Below are 17,054 nucleotides of genomic sequence, written 5' to 3'. Positions count from 1 at the left end.
AGTCCTGAAGTGTGCAATGGCCTTTGTTTTTCCATTGGGAAAATATGTATCTAATATTTAGAAGTCAAGTACATATAGAGGAGTCTGAGATATACTTACAGATGAAATAGACTCATTTTAAGGACTTGTAAGTGTAGCATGTTTGTAATAATAAATATATCTCCAAATGTATGGAATATCTGAATATTCTTTCTATCGTTTGAACATACATCATGCGATGACAGCACATGCTTGGCCAAGGCAAAAAGACTGAATCTGCATATTAGCTATCATATCCATGGAGAGCTTTATGAAACTAGTTGCCTTTGTCCCTCCACACAGACGTATGGCATGGACTTTGGAGCTGGGACAGTACTTTTTGTACGTCCCAACCCCTCTCCTATGGAATACCAAAGGTATAAAAGGTCTGTGCTGTGGCTGTGAAATTAGTCTCGTCTGAGTACTCGCCAATCCCAAAGGAGAGAGCTTCAACAAACCCATAATGGGTGACGCCAAGCTCTGCCTTTTTCTGCTTCTAAGCACCCTTGCCTTAACCTGTAAGTATATCTCAGACTCTTCTCTAAAACCTTACACATGTTTCTGGTGCAGTTCTTTTTATTTATGTCAGAAGAAGACATTTTACAGTTATTATTACCTAGTTATCAATTATCTTATAAATCAGTCATATAAAACAAATGTATGTATAACTGTATGTCCATCACATATTTAAAGTATATAAATGTGATTTCCTTACTTTTTGTTTTTTTCTTGTTTCATGCAAATTCATAATTCATGACCAACTTTACAGATGCCCAAGAAGAAGAACATGCATCCTGCTTGCGTGAGTCCCTATTGTCCTTAAACATTATTGTGTGTTTAGCCAACAAACAAGCCTTCTTATAGAAACAGAAAACATGAAATGGATTGATAAACACATTGCAGCCCTTTGCACAATAATTATGACTTAATTGCCAACAGTATCAATTCATTACATATGTTCATTCATAGTGGCACAAAGGTACAAGACCTTCCACAAGTATGAATACCAGTATGAAGCCGAGTCCCTGAATGCCATAAATGGAGCTTCCCAACTAAGAAATGGACCTAAAGGCTCCTGCAAAGTAAGTTGTATTTCAGACCACTCAGCTTTTCTTCTGTTCATCAACAATGATGACTTCCCTAATGTGGTTGTATGCAGTTTCTGTTCTGTAACACTAAGCTCTGTGTGTAGGTTGAGATTGAAGTTCCTCAGAGCTGCAGTTACATCCTTCGCACAACAGGCTGTAGCCTAAGTGAGGTGGTTGATACGGATGCAGAGGGCAATCCTGTGTTCGGACCTGCTGCCGGCTCTGATGCCTTTGCAGCTGCCATGGAGAAGTGTGTCTCTTTTTTTGAATTCTGTTTTACTTGGGTTAGGCTGCCCCTGTAAAGTATTTCTAATATGTATTTTTAAAGAGCTAAAATTGAATAATTGCTTGTCATATTCTCCTTGTTAAGACATCCTCTGAAGGTTGTGGTTGAGGGAGTCTATGATGTGAAACTGTACCCTGAGGAGGATGAGCCCATGACCATCCTGAACATTAAGAGGGGTATTGTCTCTGCCCTTGCTGTGCCCCTGCTGGAGGAAGACAAGAACAAGAGAATGGTATGTTCATCTAACACCTAGTTTCTTGTATGTGTAAATTATGTTGTCAGTGAAATATGTCAATTGTTGTTGGTTGTATGTATGTAACATACAGTAAATATGCATGAAAAGTTACATTATTAAATGTGATTTTTTTTTCTTCTTCTTCATTGTCCATGTTAGCCTACCATCCATGGCATGTGTAAGACCGACAATACTGTCAATGCAAGGGAGGACATAGCCACTGACATTACCCTCACTAGGGACCTGTCAAGATGTGACAACTTCATCCCCCAGAGGGACCACACCAGCCCCCTGGCCCTCATCTCTGGCATGGTGAGACTTTGGCTTTTGTCACTGCTGTGAAATACAATTACACCCCTTCAAAATAATTCACAACAAAAACACGTTTCCTCCTACAGCACTACCCCCTTTCCCAGCTGATCAGGAGCTCTCAGACCTGCAACTACAAGTTTGATAATGAGAACAAGCACATGACCTCTGGTGCCTGCACTGAAAACCACATCTTGGTGCCTTTTTCTCACAAGTGAGCTTCATCAAACCCCATGTTCCATAATATGCATGAAAATAGTCTAGTCTAGCACTCATTACTATCTTATAAATTCCCATAGGGGGCAATATGGAGTTACCAACACTGGCAAGCAGACTTTGACCCTGCTGGAGGTTTCAGCCTACAATGAGAGAGTCTTCGACAACTGTATGAGTCTTCTTAGTTTAATTTGGGAACTGATTGACAGCCATATAAAATACGCAAATGTACTTTTAAAGCTGGAGCAATTTATCAGTCCAATCTTTCTCTTTCTACAGATGAGGCTAATCTCAAGGGTCTGGCCATGGAGGCTGCTGAAGATAGGAGCGCTGTTCAGGACAAGGATGCAGGACTGGCCGTCCTGAGAGAACTGGCCACTTTGTCTCAGTCCAACAACGGAGAGAATAGAGCCCACCTCTTCCAGAAGCTTGTGAGCATGGTCCGTGGAATGAAGCAAGAGACCCTGAGCCCTGCTGTTCCAGAGGCCTTAGAAATTTCCGGTCCCCTGACATACCAGGTTCTGGCCCAGTGCGGCACACCAGAATGTAGCAGTGCCCTCATGCAGATCCTCAGGACCTTTGACACCTCAGCTGTTGAGGTTGATGCTGCTGTGTTCACCATGGGCCTGTTGCCTAACCCCTCTGCCCTACTGGTCAATGACATGCTGGCTATGGCTCAGTACAAGCAGAGCAAGCCCATCATGTATGCATTGAGCAATGCTGTCAAGAGGTGAGAGAACGCTTACTTAGCTTGTGACTCAAGGTAGAATGATAACATTTAGTCTTGATCGCCCTTTTTAATGTAATATATTTTCCCTATTATCCATACAAGGTTCTACAAAGCTGAAGGAAAGTTGACCCCTGAGATCCATGCTGTTGCTGAGTTTATGGCTGCCCATTTGGGGGACTGCTCTGGTGACCAGGAACATATTTTCATGACCCTTAGGGTGAGAAGTCCATAAAACAAAATACATGACGTTTTTATTTCTTCTGACACAAGGTAAAAATCTAATATGACTAACATTTCCTGCGTCTGTTTCCAGGTTATTGGTAACATGGCCGCTGCCATGGGAGCTGCCAGTCCTGCCCTGAGGACCGCTGTGATCCAGTGCGTGAACCAGCCCGCTGCCACCCTGGAGGTTCAACAAGCAGCCATCCAGGCCTACAGACAGACACCTGTTCCTGAGGAGGCAAGCCAAACTAGGAACCATTCTTTAGTAGAAACAAAATCCAGTACCACAACGAAGAATTAACATGACTTGCGTTCCTACTAAAACTAAGTTGTCTTTCTTGTCACAGGGAAGAGAAATACTCATGCAGGTCCTTTTGGACAGTGCTAGCCCTCTGCAGAAACGTGTTGCTGCCTATCTGGTGTTGATGAAGGATCCTCAAACAAGTGAACTGGCTCAATTGGCCACCGCCTTGCCTATTGAGGAGAACCAGCAGGCTAAAAGCTTTGTCATCTCCCATCTGACCAACATATTGGCCTCCACTGAGCCTGAGACCCAGGGGTATATAAAAAAATGTGTTTCAAAATAAACTGCAGTCAGATATTCACATAATATGTACTATCTTAGATAAACGTCCTTATTATTTGGTCTTTCATCACGCTTGTTTTTAACCATTCATACCATATATTCGTCCTTACAGACTGAGACAGAAGATCCTTGATGCTCTTCAGGGTAATGACGTTGGAACAGTCATGGATCCAACTAAATTCTCCCGCAATTACAAGGTTGCATCTGTTGAAGGCAACATGATCTTCGAGGGTGCCAGCTACCTGCCTAGGGAAGTAATGCTGGAGATGACCCTGAAAGCTTTTGGCTATGATATTGACATGTTGGAGGTAAAAAGAAAATCAAGCTCTTTGTAAGCCTTTTCTGCATAATTGTTAATGTTTACAGTTCTCTGATGATGCATTCTTGCCTTCTTCAGGTTGGCATGGAGGGTAAAGGACTGGAGCCAACAGTTGAGACTCTCTTCGGTGAGCATGGCTTCTTCCCTGATACAGTACTGAAGACCATCTTCTTTGTTTCTGACAAAATGCCCCATGAAATAAATGAGGTCCTGAAGAACATGCTGCCTGCTCTGAAGGCTGACAGAAAGAAGAGACAGGTATTGTATTCAAAAGAATGCACTTTTATCGTCTCATTTAATTGTGTATCTATTTATAATTTCAATCAATCATCTCACTAACTTCCATTTTGTAAAAAAATATATATATATATATATCCTAGACTTCCCAGAATCTTGTAAGAGAAATCGGCCGCAACATCAACAAACTGGTGAGGGATCTGAAGGCTCAGGAATCTCCTGAGGCTATGGTTTACCTGAGACTGATGGGAAATGAGCTGGGGTACCTCAAGACCAAAGACATGGAAGAAATGGCCTACTCTGCAGCTCTGATGATTGACAACATGGTGAAGATGTTCCCCACTGATGTATGTATACAGAAAATTACTTCAATATCTATTTATATTATTTTCAATGTTTCTGCTATTGAATATGTCTTTCAATTAATTATTACATATGCTTATAGCTGATTAAGGGACTGATGACCAAGGAGGACAATGAGGTCTTTGCTCACTACATCTTCATGGACAATGAATTCTTATTGCCAACTGCTACTGGTGTGCCTCTGAAGATAGCCCTTTCTGGTACCTTCACCCCTGGTATCAAGGGAGGCATTGCTCAAAGTGCTGCTAACATGGTATACTTTTATTAGTTACAGTTACAAGCATAATTCTTTACTACTGGCATTACATTATTTGTCTTATTGTAGATGCTTTGTTCCCTTTAGGCTGAGTTCTCCTTTATGCCCTCTGCTGGAGTTGAGTTTGTGACCCGGGTTGGCTCTCATATCCCTGAGTATGTCCTGTCTGGCCTAGAGATGCACACCAACCTGTACCACGAGAGTGGGCTCAGAGCTAAGATTGCTGTGTCTGAGAGTGAAGTCAAGCTGACCATCCCTGCTCTCCAGAGCCCTGCCAAGCTGATCAGCATCACGTTAGTGTCAAACAACTAAATGTCATAATGATGATAATCATAACAAACCAATAACAGCACAAACTAAACTAACTTTCTCTTCTCCACTTACAGTAACTCCTTGGTAGCTGTGACCTCTGCTGAGGTGAAGAAAATACTCCCCATCGTGGAAGATAAAGTTGATGTTTCTGAATGCACACCTGTCTTTGCTGGAATGAAGTACTGCACTGTCCTGCAGTACACTGATGCTAGCTCTCATGATACTGTCCCCTACTTCCCGTTCACTGGTGACAGCAAGTAAGTACTTGAAAATATATTTAATGTTAAAAATATATATTTTGTTGTGAATTCTAATGGACACACAATTATTTTAAGGCTTGCTGTGGAGCTCCACCCCACAGGTGATGTGTCTGAATACTCCGCCACTGTCACCTACAAACTCCTTATGGAGGGAGAAGAAGGTAACCAGAAGGTTGACACAGTGAAGATGGTCCTAAAAGCAGAAGGTATTACTTTCATCCAAAAAGTATTCTATTTCAAAATAGAACACTATCATTTCATCGACCAAACATTTTGTTTCTGGTGGAGGCTGAACTCTTTTTAATCTGGAAAAACAGGTGCTGAGCCCACTGAGGCCACAGCAACCGTGAAGTACAACAGGAGGAAAAATGTCATCACCACCGACATCCAGATCCCTGACTATGACCTGGAGGTTGGACTAAGACTGGGTGTTGTCGATGAAAACACAAAGGGCAAAGGAACACACTCCATCTCTATTGATCTCATCAATAAGAACATTCCTCAGTTGTCTCTGGTTGGCCGTGCCAAGTAAGATGACATTGCAGTACCACATGTTCATTTCTGTGAATCAACCTGGGATTCAAAGAACCTGTAACCTTTGAATCAACCTGTGTCATCAACCAAAATACACAAGCTTATGATTTGTTTTCTCTCAGAATTGAGGCCTTGAAGGACGCTATGCTGCAGGTCCAGCTGCTTGTCCCATCACTGAAGGCTGATGCCACAGTCACAGCCCATCTGAAGCGTGATGAAGAACTACAACTGGAGCTCGAGAGTGACATCAAGCTCCCTGAGACAACCTCAGTGCAGAAGATTTCCCTGAAATATGGTACAATGGCATTCAATAATTCCACTTTAATAGATCTATTTGGATCACCATAGATATCTACGGAAAACTAGTTTGCAAGTTCTTTAATTCTCTGCACATCTCAGTTTATGTATTTTATTTCTCACCTCCTAGACAACAGCAAGATTGAGGCTGAAGTGAAGTCTGACATGAACTCTGAGATCCAGAACATCCTACCTATCGTTGAAGAAATCAAGAAGATTGTCAATGATGCCCTTGATCTGCAGGTGGGCCAGACTGACATGAAGGTCCGCCACATCCTCACCAAGTCTGTGGAGGTAAAGTCTAAGTTTGAAATACCATCTTGTTTTGTTGAGATAATTTCTAGATAAAAGCCTAACAAGAAATATAATTCTAGGCAACCAACATCTACTTGGAGAAATATGCTGCTGATATTCCTTACATTCAGACCTTAAGAGTACCAGAGATGCCAGAGATTACTCTGCCAGAGAAACTCTTTTTGAATGCGTAAGTTACATTGGGTGAATTGCTGTAACAGGTGATGTATATGAGTATAACAAATATGTATGTATTAAATCTAAAACATCAATGTATATCATATTTGCATTTTACAGTGAGGCTAAGGCTGCTTATCATTTCAATGATGACCGCTTCACTCTCACGCTCCCCATGCCTCTTGGAGGAAAATCAACTGAAGAGCTCAACTTCCCACCTGCCCTGACCACCCCACGCCTATCTCTGCCCCAGTTTGGCCTTGAGGTTCACTCCATGCAGATTCCCATCCCTGAACTCTTTGTTCCTGAGACAATCACTGTGTTTGTGCCTCTCTTTGGAAAAGCTGAGGTTTCCACCAAGGTAAACAGCAATCTGTACGATTTGGAGGCTTCCGCTTCTGCTGGCAGGGATGCTGTTGAGACCCCAAGCTACTCAGCAAAGATTGAAGTAGCAGGCAACTCCCCAGTGGACATCCTCTCCATCAAGATTGAAGGTACAATTTCAATATTCTTTGTACCAAATTGTATGCGTGCAGAAGGAAACTTTCTACAATGCTTTCTAAAATCAGTGTATACTTAATGAATAAATGTGCCTTTTTCTTTACATTTCATTTATAGGCTCTGGACTGATCGCCAGCACTCCTGCTGACTCCATCAAGGCCCATGTGCAGACCTCTGTGAGCCACAAGCTCATCGATGTCAGTGTGAGCATCACAGAAGTTGGTACAGTGACAGACAAGATCAATGTGAAATCCAGCAGCAAGATTGAATTAACAAGTCCCCTGGGTCTAAATGTAGTTCTGGAGCACACTGGACTAGTTGGCTTCAATATTGAAGAAATCACTGCTGAGAGCAATGTGGAGGGAACAGTCAAGGCAGGACCTGTCTATGGCAGTACAACTGCCACCCAGTCTTTCTCCATCTTCCCATTCAAGCCAGAGGCAAAGATTGATTCTTCGCTTAAATTCGATTCAACTGTTGTTACTGTCCAGAACACCCTTGCAGCAACCTTCAGCAATGGTGAGTTGGCTGTTGTGTCTAACACCAATGCATTTGAAGACCTCCTCACTCATGCTGCCGAGCTGTCTTTCAAAGAGAACAAGTTGTCCCTGAAATGTGACACAAATGCACTCACTGTTGGCATGAAGATCCACAACCAGGCTGAGGCCTCTGCTGGGGCTGGAGCAGTCACTCTAAAGATGGAAACCAATGCTGACCACACTGAGAATCGTGTGTATTCTTTAGTTACTGCCTCCCTAGATGTCAATGGTCTGGCTGTGAACAGTGATGCTAATATAAAGCTGTTTGAGCATGAAGCTACACAGAAGGCCACTCTGACTATGAACAAGGATGGCTTGGCCACAAGTGGCACTACAACCCTCCAGAGTCCCCTGATTGTTGAGAACACCTTTGCTGCTGGACTTGATTCTTCCAAGGCAACCCTGTCCATCGACACAAAGGCTGCACTGAATGATGTTAAGGTTGAAAACACCAATGCTCTGACCCTCACTCTGTCTACATTGGCCTTCACCTCAAAGGCTGAAGCCATTGTCACTGAGAGAACATCATACACTCATGATATTACCATTGATCTGCAGCCCTACACTGTCTCAGCAAATGTTAACAACCACTTGAAGGTGCTGGATGCCAACCTGGTCAATGAGGCTCAGCTGAAGGCAGAGCTCTACAAATTAGACTTTACTGGAAGCTTGAAGGCTGCATATGGTGAGGAGGAGATCAAGCACACCTATGAAATTAACTACGCTGACCTGACTGCCAATGCTAAGTGCAGTATCATTGGAAAACTCCTTGGAACCCACATGAGCCAGAACACAGAGCTTGAAGTTGTTGGTCTTGCTGCCAGGATCCACAATGATGCTCGCTTCAACTCCCAGCCTCTCCGCTTCGACCACACTATCCGTGCCAGTGTTATTCCTTTTGACTTCAATCTTGATGCCATCTTCAATGCCGATGGTGACCTAACCCTGTACGGCAAGCAGAGTGCTCAACTCTATGGCAAATTCCTTGTTAAAGCACAGCCCCTGGCTTTAGCTAGCTCACATGAATGCAGAGCCTCAGTCACCCAGCTGCTTGACAATGGCTTCGCTTTGGAGACCACAGTTGACAACAAGCTAGATGCACTTATGACTCCTCAGGAGCAGAAAGCCGTACTTAGGTTGAAGTCCAAGGTTAACGACCATGCCCTTAACCAAGAAGTCGAAGCCTACCACAACGCTGAAAGGCTTGGATTGGAAGTCTCCAGCACACTCCTCACTAACCTCCTGAACACAGATGACAGTGAAAAACAGGAATTTACAATGTCTGGCTTCCTTAAGTATGATAAAAACACAGAAAGCCACTTTATTCAGCTGCCACTGATTGAAAGTTTGCCAGCAATCCTGGAAAGCATCAAGATCACCAGTGTGAGCATGGCAGAGGCATTGCAGAATTACCTCAACAATGAAGAAATCAAGGCTAAGCTTGAGGCTCTGCCCCAGCGTATTAGTGACTTTGCTGTTCATCTGAATCTGGAAGGTAAGGCTGTCCAGCTTAAACAGAACCTCATTGCCCTCACACAGGAGTATGCTATAACTGTAGAAGATCTGGAAGCCACTCTTGCTAACCTTAAGTCTGCCATTGAGGCACTGCTGGCTGACATTGCATCCCGCATAGAGATCATTGTTGCTGCTACCAAGGAAGTGATTATGAGTGGTACTCTGTCTGAAACTGTCATCCAAAGAATTCAGCAGGAGATGAACACCTTCTATGAAGAGTATGACATCAGAGCTATGATTGTTGCTGTGATTGAGACCATTGATGAGCTGATCAAGCAGATCGACATGCAGAAACTGAAGGACACCAGCATTGCTTTCCTCCATGACATTGATATTAAGGCCAAGGTGGAGCAGGTTCTTGGTGTCTTGAAACAGTTTATAACAAGCTTTGACACATCCAAATTCCTTGAGGATCTGAAGAGCTTCATTGCCTCCTTACACCTAGAAGCCCACATCGAGGAGCTGATGGCTCAGATACCCACCGAAGTGATCAGCAAGTTTGTGGATTCTGTCAAGGAAGTGATTCTAGACTTTGACATCATTGGAAAAGTCAATGCTCTCCATGGAAAGCTAAGAGAAGTTATTGTCCAGTTAGAAGCTGACAAGAAAGTTGAGGCCATCCTGGAGAAGGTTTTGGAACTCATTCACCAGTTCAAAATTGATGAAACTATTCAGGTGGTGGCAAACAGTCTGAAATCCATTGATATTCCTGCCAAGGTAAAGCAGGTGCTGGAGGAAGCCATCAACTACCTGAAAGCTACTGAGATGAAGCAGGTGATTGATCACTTGAATGAGAATCTTGATTCTGTTGTCCAGAAGATCAAGTCCTTTGACTACAATGCTCATGTGGATGAGGTCAACCAGATGATCAGTGGCTACACCACCTACCTGAATGAGCTGATTAAGGCACTTGAAATTCCACAGAAGTTTGAAGCTACAAGAGACTTTGTCAACTTTGTTCTGTCATCTGTAATGACCTCCATTGAACAACTAAGGGAAATCAAAGTTGCAGACCTGATCAAAAAAGTGAGGGATGTAGTTGACCATGCCATGCTGAATGACCTAAAAGCTGTCCTTGATACTCTTAAGCAGAAGATCTCTGAAATGGATGTGAAAGCTGAGATTCTTTCCTACCTGCAGTTAGTGAACAGTTACTATACCAAGGCCATCACTATCATCACTGATGCGTTAGTCAATGTGGTTGAGGTTATTAAGAGTGGGATTGCTGAGCAACCAATTGTTGGTGAAGTTAAGCAGATTGTTGAGGGCATTGTCACTGGACTGAAGGCAACTGAGCTAGACCTCCCCTCATTTACCATCCCTCTTACAGACCTTGTTGTACCTTCCTTAAAGATTACACTTGAGAAGCTTCAAGGGGCTGAAATACCAACACAGTTGGACATCCCTGAGTTTACTATCCTCGGTTTCCACACTGTGCCTGCTTTAACCATTACCGTTGATGATATCAAGCAGAGAATTGTTGAGCTCATTGATTTTATTTCCAACTTTGAGATCAAGATGTTTGATGTGGATGCTTTCTTTGGAGAACTGACCATGAATTACCTGCCAACTCTTCCTGAAATCGCCCTCCCAGAGATCACCCTTCCAGAGATATCTCTTCCGTCTCTCCCTCATGTTCCTATTGAGAAGCTGCTGGAGATTCCTACTCTCCAGATCCCTGAGATCAAGCTGCCAAAAATCCCATGTGAGGTCATGATACCATCCTTTGGAAAGCTCTATGGGGAAGTGAGAATCGGCACTCCCATCTACAACCTTAGGACCACAGCTGAGCTCCAGAACTCAACTGACAGTGAGATGACCCCTCAGTTAACAGTTTTCCTGACTTCCCAGGCCACATCTCCCAGCTTTGAGATCTTCAACTACAATCTGGATTCCACTGCTCGCATTGCTATCCCCAAGATGAGCCGTGTGATTGTTGCAGAGACATTGAAGTTCACACATTCTGCTCTGGCAGTTGAACACCAGGCCTCGGTGACCCTCTATGGCATAGCAGCTCAGGCCTCAGCTAAGACCACAGTTAAGGCCACAACTGCCCCCTATACAGCTGACATTGTTAATAACATCTTCTTTGCCACTGAGGGTGGTATGTCTGCCTCTGTTGACACCACTTATAACCACCAGCTGAAATTCCCAATCATTGGCCTTAGCAGTGAGACTGCTCTCACTTCAAAGGCAGTTGCTCGCCAGGAAGGTACTACAATCGTTCTGACCATTGGAAATGAAGGCACTGCCAAGTTCAACTCCCATGACGGCACCCACAAGAGTGACTTACACTTTACCCTCAATCCCAGCACTGCAAAGCTGACCTTCACTAGTGACACGGACACTGCCATTCTAAAGATGAAGCAGACCATGAATGCTGAAGCTGTAATACTCAGTTACTTCAAATTTGATGCCCGTTCTGAAGCAGAAGGCCCTGCTGTCAAGAGCAGCTTGGTGGTGGCGTCTGGACATGCTAACATGGGAGATTTGAAGGTTGAGCTGAAGGCAGCCCATGACTCGGAGCTTGTTGGTGGACTCAGTGGAATCCTCTCTAATTCTTTCAATCTTGTGATTTCTCCAGATGAGGTTGTTCTTGACTTTCAGAACAAGGGAAACACCAAGCTCACCATCAGTGAAACTCTGACCACCAAAATGGACCTCCAGAATGATTATTCTGCTACCATCAAGCCTGATGGTCAACATATCAACAATGTGGCTCTTGTTCGCTTGAACCAGTACAAATACTCCTACAACTTGACCATTGACAATAACAATAATCAGGCAGGCATCTTTGCAGCTATGGATGGTGAGGCTAATCTTGACTTCCTGACCACTCCTTTCAACATTCCAGAGATTCATGTACCCTTTGTTAACATCCACACACCAGCCATCAGCAATGTGAATCTGTATGAGCACAGTGGCATTAAGCACATATTGACCACCACTGAGCAGACTGTTGATGTGGATGTTAAGATTGTGTACCAGAAGAGCCAGTTTGCTCCCCTTGTTCACATGGGACTGGTCAGAATCCCTTCTTTGGGTAACTTGATCACAGATTTGTCATTCAAGTCTGCTATAATTAATCTGAATGCCAATGCTGGACTTTATGCTGAGGATGACCTTGTCTTCCGCCTGGGTGCAACCTCTGCCTCTGTGTTTGATGCTCTGAAAGCAAAGCTTGACGGTACCACCAGTCTGACCACCAAGAGAGGGCTGAAACTGGCCACTGCTCTGTCTCTGGAGAACCCCCACATTGAGGGAACACATGACAGCTCAATCACCCTGAACACCGACAACATGGAGGCTGATGTCTCTGTTTCTACTGTTGCTAAGATTGCCCTGCCCATCCTCAACGTTGAGGCCAACCAGCAGTTTGCGGCACACCTCAAGACCAATGCAAATGCTGCATCCACATTGAAGCTGAAGGGTGATTTCCACCTGCCACTTATCAATGTTGTTGGTAAGGCAGATCTTGACCATAGCCTGAAGCTAGAGGAAGCATTTGGAGACCATATTTCCATGGAGACTTTCACCAAGATCAACCTTGATGGCACTATCCTGGAGACCTACCCACTTCTGGCCGCTGTAGACAATGAGGCTAACATGTACTTGAATGCTGATGGTCTGCGCTCCACTTCAAAGCTCATTGCCAATGCTAAACTCAACAACGGTGAGACCAAGATCCTTGAGATTGATGTGGATGAGAACCTGGCTGTGGAGGCTTCTCTGACCCGTGTTTATGTGGTTCTCAAGGTAACTAGCAACAATGAGGCCAATGTGATGACCTTCATCACTAATGGGAAGCATGTAGCCCAGGCTACCATTGATCTTGCACCAACAACCAGCCTGAATGCTGATGTTGAGATTGCCATGTCTCAGCCAAGCACCTTTGGTGATATTACCATCTTTGAGAAGACTGTTGTTGAGCTGACAGCACCCAAGCAAAAGGTTTCTACCACTGCCAAGATTGTCACGCCTGTGTACACCACAAGTCTGGCAGCTGAGATTGAGGGTGATGCCCCTATCTTCAAAGTTACCCTCAAGTCTTCTGCTACCTCTATCATTGTCTTCCTGGATTATGACCTAGATGGTGAGTTATACCATTTCATAGGCATTTTACTTTTATCTTAACTCATAAAAAAGGCTTGAAAGATACACTTCTTGGTTTAACAGCTTCTATTACTGCTGGCCTGGAGAATGCCATCCTGAGTCTGACTGGCAAAGCTGCCCTGACACATGCTGACCTGACCATGGACATTCAGCATGTTCTTTCCCAGGTTATGAGGTAAGATTTCACGTGCCTTGAATGTAGTGCGGCTATGGATGTATTTAGGATAATTACAGTTCGGTTACTCATACTTTGTGTTCTTGTGCATTCAAAATAACCATGATTGTCCACTACAGGAAGAAACGCCAAGAGGAAGGAAGGTAAATATTACACAATACTTAGATGTAAACATCTGTCAGATGACCAAATATTAGGGGTGGGGGAAAAAATGTATTCACATTTGAATCGCGATTCAGTCTTCTAGCAATTCACATCGATTCACAAATGTAAAAAACGTATAGATTTTTATATATATATATATACATTTTTTTAAATTCAAAATAAAGAAAAATTGTGAATCGATTTTTAACCGATTTGTGACCCCAAGAATCGATTCGAATCGAATCCTGAGGTACCAAAAGATTCCCACCCCTATCAAATACATTTGTACATTACCTTTCCTTCCCCAAGGTGATCATGCTTTTACTAAATATTGTTTTTCAGTGACTCCAGGCTCACCCTAAATGTGGACATCACCAGCGCTACCTTCACTGATGTGAATTTCCGTTACGCCGCTCGCAGAGACGGAATCAGTGCTTCTGTCTCAACTCCATCCACTGGGTTCTTGGGTCTTCAACTCCAGGGCAGGACTCCATCTCAGCTGAACGCTAGACTCTACAGTCGTTATGCCGTAAGAACATTTCAAATCAGTGCTATTACTATTGTGCAATCGTAGGCCATTCTTGGTGATTTTACAATCTTGGAATCATTGTTCTGGATTATGAATCAAATCAAAAGGATTCATGTGTGCTATAAACAATGTCTCTCTTCCTAACAGTCTGCCCCTGAAGATGACGTGGACATCCTAATCATTAGAGCATCTGTTCAGGACACTGAGAGGATGAGGCTAAAGATTGCCTACAACATGGAAGCTCCTAATGACATGCTCATGGGCCTGAAGGAGAGACTCCCTACCATTACATCCACTCTCAACAACTTTGCTGACAAGTATCAACTGTTTGGACAGGTGTCTGGGCTGAAGAGTGCAGTCATCAACCTTATTGAGGAGGCATACAGCACAACTAACAACCATGCTGCAGACTTGAGCCAACTGTCCATCCTCTTCAGGAACACAGTTGTCCAGTACCAGAAGACCGTCCAGGTCTTCCTGGATGCTGCCGTCAAGTCCCTGCGTGAAATCCAGTTCAAGTTGCCTGGCTCAGAGGAGATGACCACTCTTCCTGAAGTTCTCAAGAAGCTGACCACTGGCATTGCTCAATTGCTCGAACGGGCTGTCCAGATGCTCCTTGCCAATGTTGAGAGCACGTTCAATGCCTTGATGGACATGATCAGCAATATTCAGGTCACTATGCCAATTGGTACTGTCATGTCCGGTGCTCAGTTTATTGACGAGGCTAGAAACAGCGTGAAGAACATCCTGGCCCAGATTGTGGATCTTATCAAGCATCTGGAGAGTCTTGACATGATTCTAGAAAAGCTAGGTGAGACGCAGACAGCTGTCGTTGAGAAGGCCCAGCAATTTGTTGACACTCTGAAATCTGACGTTCTGGATGCGGTTGCCATCTACATCAATGCTATCTATGGAAACCTTGTCTCCTTGATCAAGAATGTCCTAGACCAGGTCAATACTCATATCAGCATGGAGCAGGTCAATCAAGTAATTGATTACGTCATGGAGCTGGTTAACGCTTTGGTGAGCCAGTTCAACAACACCGTATCTGCTTTCCTGCAGAATGCTTCCGAGGAGGCCTATGTGAAAGTTAAGGGAGGAAGGCTTGAGATTGACCTTCCCTTCAACTTCAGCCAGTAAACTTCACTAGTGAACTATTTAACATTAATCTCTCACAGAACTCAGAATCAGAGTTGGCATGGAATTAAAAGCTTTAAAATCAACATGCAGCTATTGTATTGTTCTTGTGTACATGGCAACTTATATAAAACACCAACATAGAAATGAGTATTCTGTGACAAGACCTACTGATCTACTCTATTTGTCTGTATCTTTCAAGATGCAATGAGTAAGTAAATAAATAATTAAAACATTTATACCGCATTTTTGTATGTTTGAAATTTGTATGTGAATAATTTGTGAAGCCTTAGTATTGCTTAGTTGACTTATGGGGGAAGTAGGATGTAAATACAGAATTGTGATGACCTTTGCCTACCACTGGATGGAAGGTGATAGAACACTCCTATTATGGTGTATGATGGTTGTATGATGGTCCAAAGGTTTCTCTGCAGAAATAAGACACAAATAACATATGTAAACAGTGTATATTTACAGGTAAAAAGGGCCTGACAGTCTATCTGATAGTTATCATGAAAGTACAGTTAGTTTATGTTACAGTAGCCAATAAGCAAAGCCTTATTCTGGCATTGCATTTGAGCTGACCATGTCATCTCACTCATCAACTACACCTGTGTTAATTCATATTGTCATGTCCAATGGCAATTTAACAGTAACACAGAAATGTACACTCAAATGTTGGATGATTCTGTACTATTGCCCCCCTGAATACTTACAATAGAATCTACATATCATCCTTCCCCCTAACCAGTTCACAAACCAACCAAAGAAGAATCAAAGTCCCACAAAAGTCCAGAACTATAGTCCATTGTGTCAATCACTGTTGCTCAACCCTCACGCTCTCCTAGGTGGCGGATGTATAGGCAGCCCATGTATTCCAGCTGGCACTGTCTGACTTGACAGCAAACGCCGCTCCGATGTACTCAGTTGTTGTCTTCTGTACACCCGTGTTGTCGTTGGGGTCAACGATGCATGGGTCTCAGTGTAGAAATGGTGTGTTACTAGTCAATAGTATTGAATGAATTGTAGTAGTTCACATTACATGACAGTGCTTAAATTTCAGCCTAAAAAAGATCCCACTGACTTCCGGTTTCGATGACTGTCATGGCAGCTGCTTGTTAGTGAAGCAGCGACCAACCTAAACCCTTTTCCAATTCCTCCCTTAATGTATTTATTCAAAAGTAGTGTGATGGTGCATGGAATGTCAATATGAGTCACCAGAGCAGACCTGGAAGAGAGAAAGCAAAGCCTACCGTCGTGAACAACAGTGCAAAGTCGAAATTCTTTCTCCCTAAATAAGCTAACGCTGACACAGCTAGCCCACACCCTGCAGAGAGTGAAGATGATAACGTGTGTAGCAATATTAGCTGAGCTCAAATCATTTAGAAGGGAAAACAATGAAAATATGACGACAATGACATCCATAATAACCTCCCTTGAATATTCAGTCGAGAAAATGGGAGAAGGTTTAACCCATGCGGAGGAGGGTAAAGAATTTATATTACATTACAGTACAATTCTAGAACTATAATCATTAGCTGTATCACGGGCATAGTACTATCTATAATTCCAGTTATTAATATTTGTGGCAACTTAATCACCAAATGCATCACGGGCACTGTGCCCTAGTGAATATAGCAACGGGAACAATGCTCGCACGAC

General features: G+C 43.4%; 1 protein-coding gene across 2 annotated transcripts; it reads left to right on the top strand.

Moving 5' to 3' along the window:
* Window positions 1-456: 456 nt before the first annotated feature.
* Window positions 457-15,638, top strand: LOC124487311 (apolipoprotein B-100-like). 2 transcript variants are annotated; one of them, XM_047049539.1, is made up of 30 exons: window positions 457-536; window positions 788-820; window positions 988-1,100; window positions 1,211-1,356; window positions 1,477-1,624; window positions 1,787-1,939; window positions 2,026-2,150; window positions 2,236-2,321; window positions 2,432-2,882; window positions 2,985-3,099; window positions 3,196-3,342; window positions 3,452-3,663; window positions 3,803-3,998; window positions 4,088-4,267; window positions 4,390-4,593; window positions 4,692-4,862; window positions 4,953-5,158; window positions 5,252-5,434; window positions 5,513-5,643; window positions 5,755-5,965; window positions 6,094-6,266; window positions 6,399-6,562; window positions 6,643-6,752; window positions 6,860-7,233; window positions 7,358-7,416; window positions 7,456-13,387; window positions 13,471-13,582; window positions 13,702-13,725; window positions 14,069-14,255; window positions 14,403-15,638. In XM_047049539.1, exons 1-30 carry the CDS (start codon window positions 482-484, stop codon window positions 15,393-15,395), a joined length of 11,394 nt encoding a protein of 3,797 aa, XP_046905495.1. In that variant the 5' UTR covers window positions 457-481; the 3' UTR covers window positions 15,396-15,638. The 2 variants fall into 2 exon arrangements, with proteins under 2 accessions (XP_046905495.1, XP_046905494.1); XM_047049538.1 differs by having other exon boundaries at window positions 7,358-13,387.
* Window positions 15,639-17,054: the final 1,416 nt, after the last annotated feature.

The sequence above is a fragment of the Hypomesus transpacificus genome, chromosome 26 (assembly GCF_021917145.1).
Source record: "Hypomesus transpacificus isolate Combined female chromosome 26, fHypTra1, whole genome shotgun sequence".
Lineage (NCBI taxonomy): Eukaryota > Metazoa > Chordata > Actinopteri > Osmeriformes > Osmeridae > Hypomesus > Hypomesus transpacificus.
Note: the sequence above shows the minus strand (reverse complement) of the source record. Positions and strands in the feature narration are given on the sequence as shown.

Bases quoted from the DNA above. Each gene is read 5' to 3' on its own strand.
- LOC124487311 (XM_047049538.1), top strand. From the start codon at position 482: ATGGGTGACGCCAAGCTCTGCCTTTTTCTGCTTCTAAGCACCCTTGCC. The intron at 4,863-4,952 runs GTATACTTTTAT...TGTTCCCTTTAG, and splicing joins CTCAAAGTGCTGCTAACATG to GCTGAGTTCTCCTTTATGCC. The intron at 5,435-5,512 runs GTAAGTACTTGA...AATTATTTTAAG, and splicing joins CCGTTCACTGGTGACAGCAA to GCTTGCTGTGGAGCTCCACC.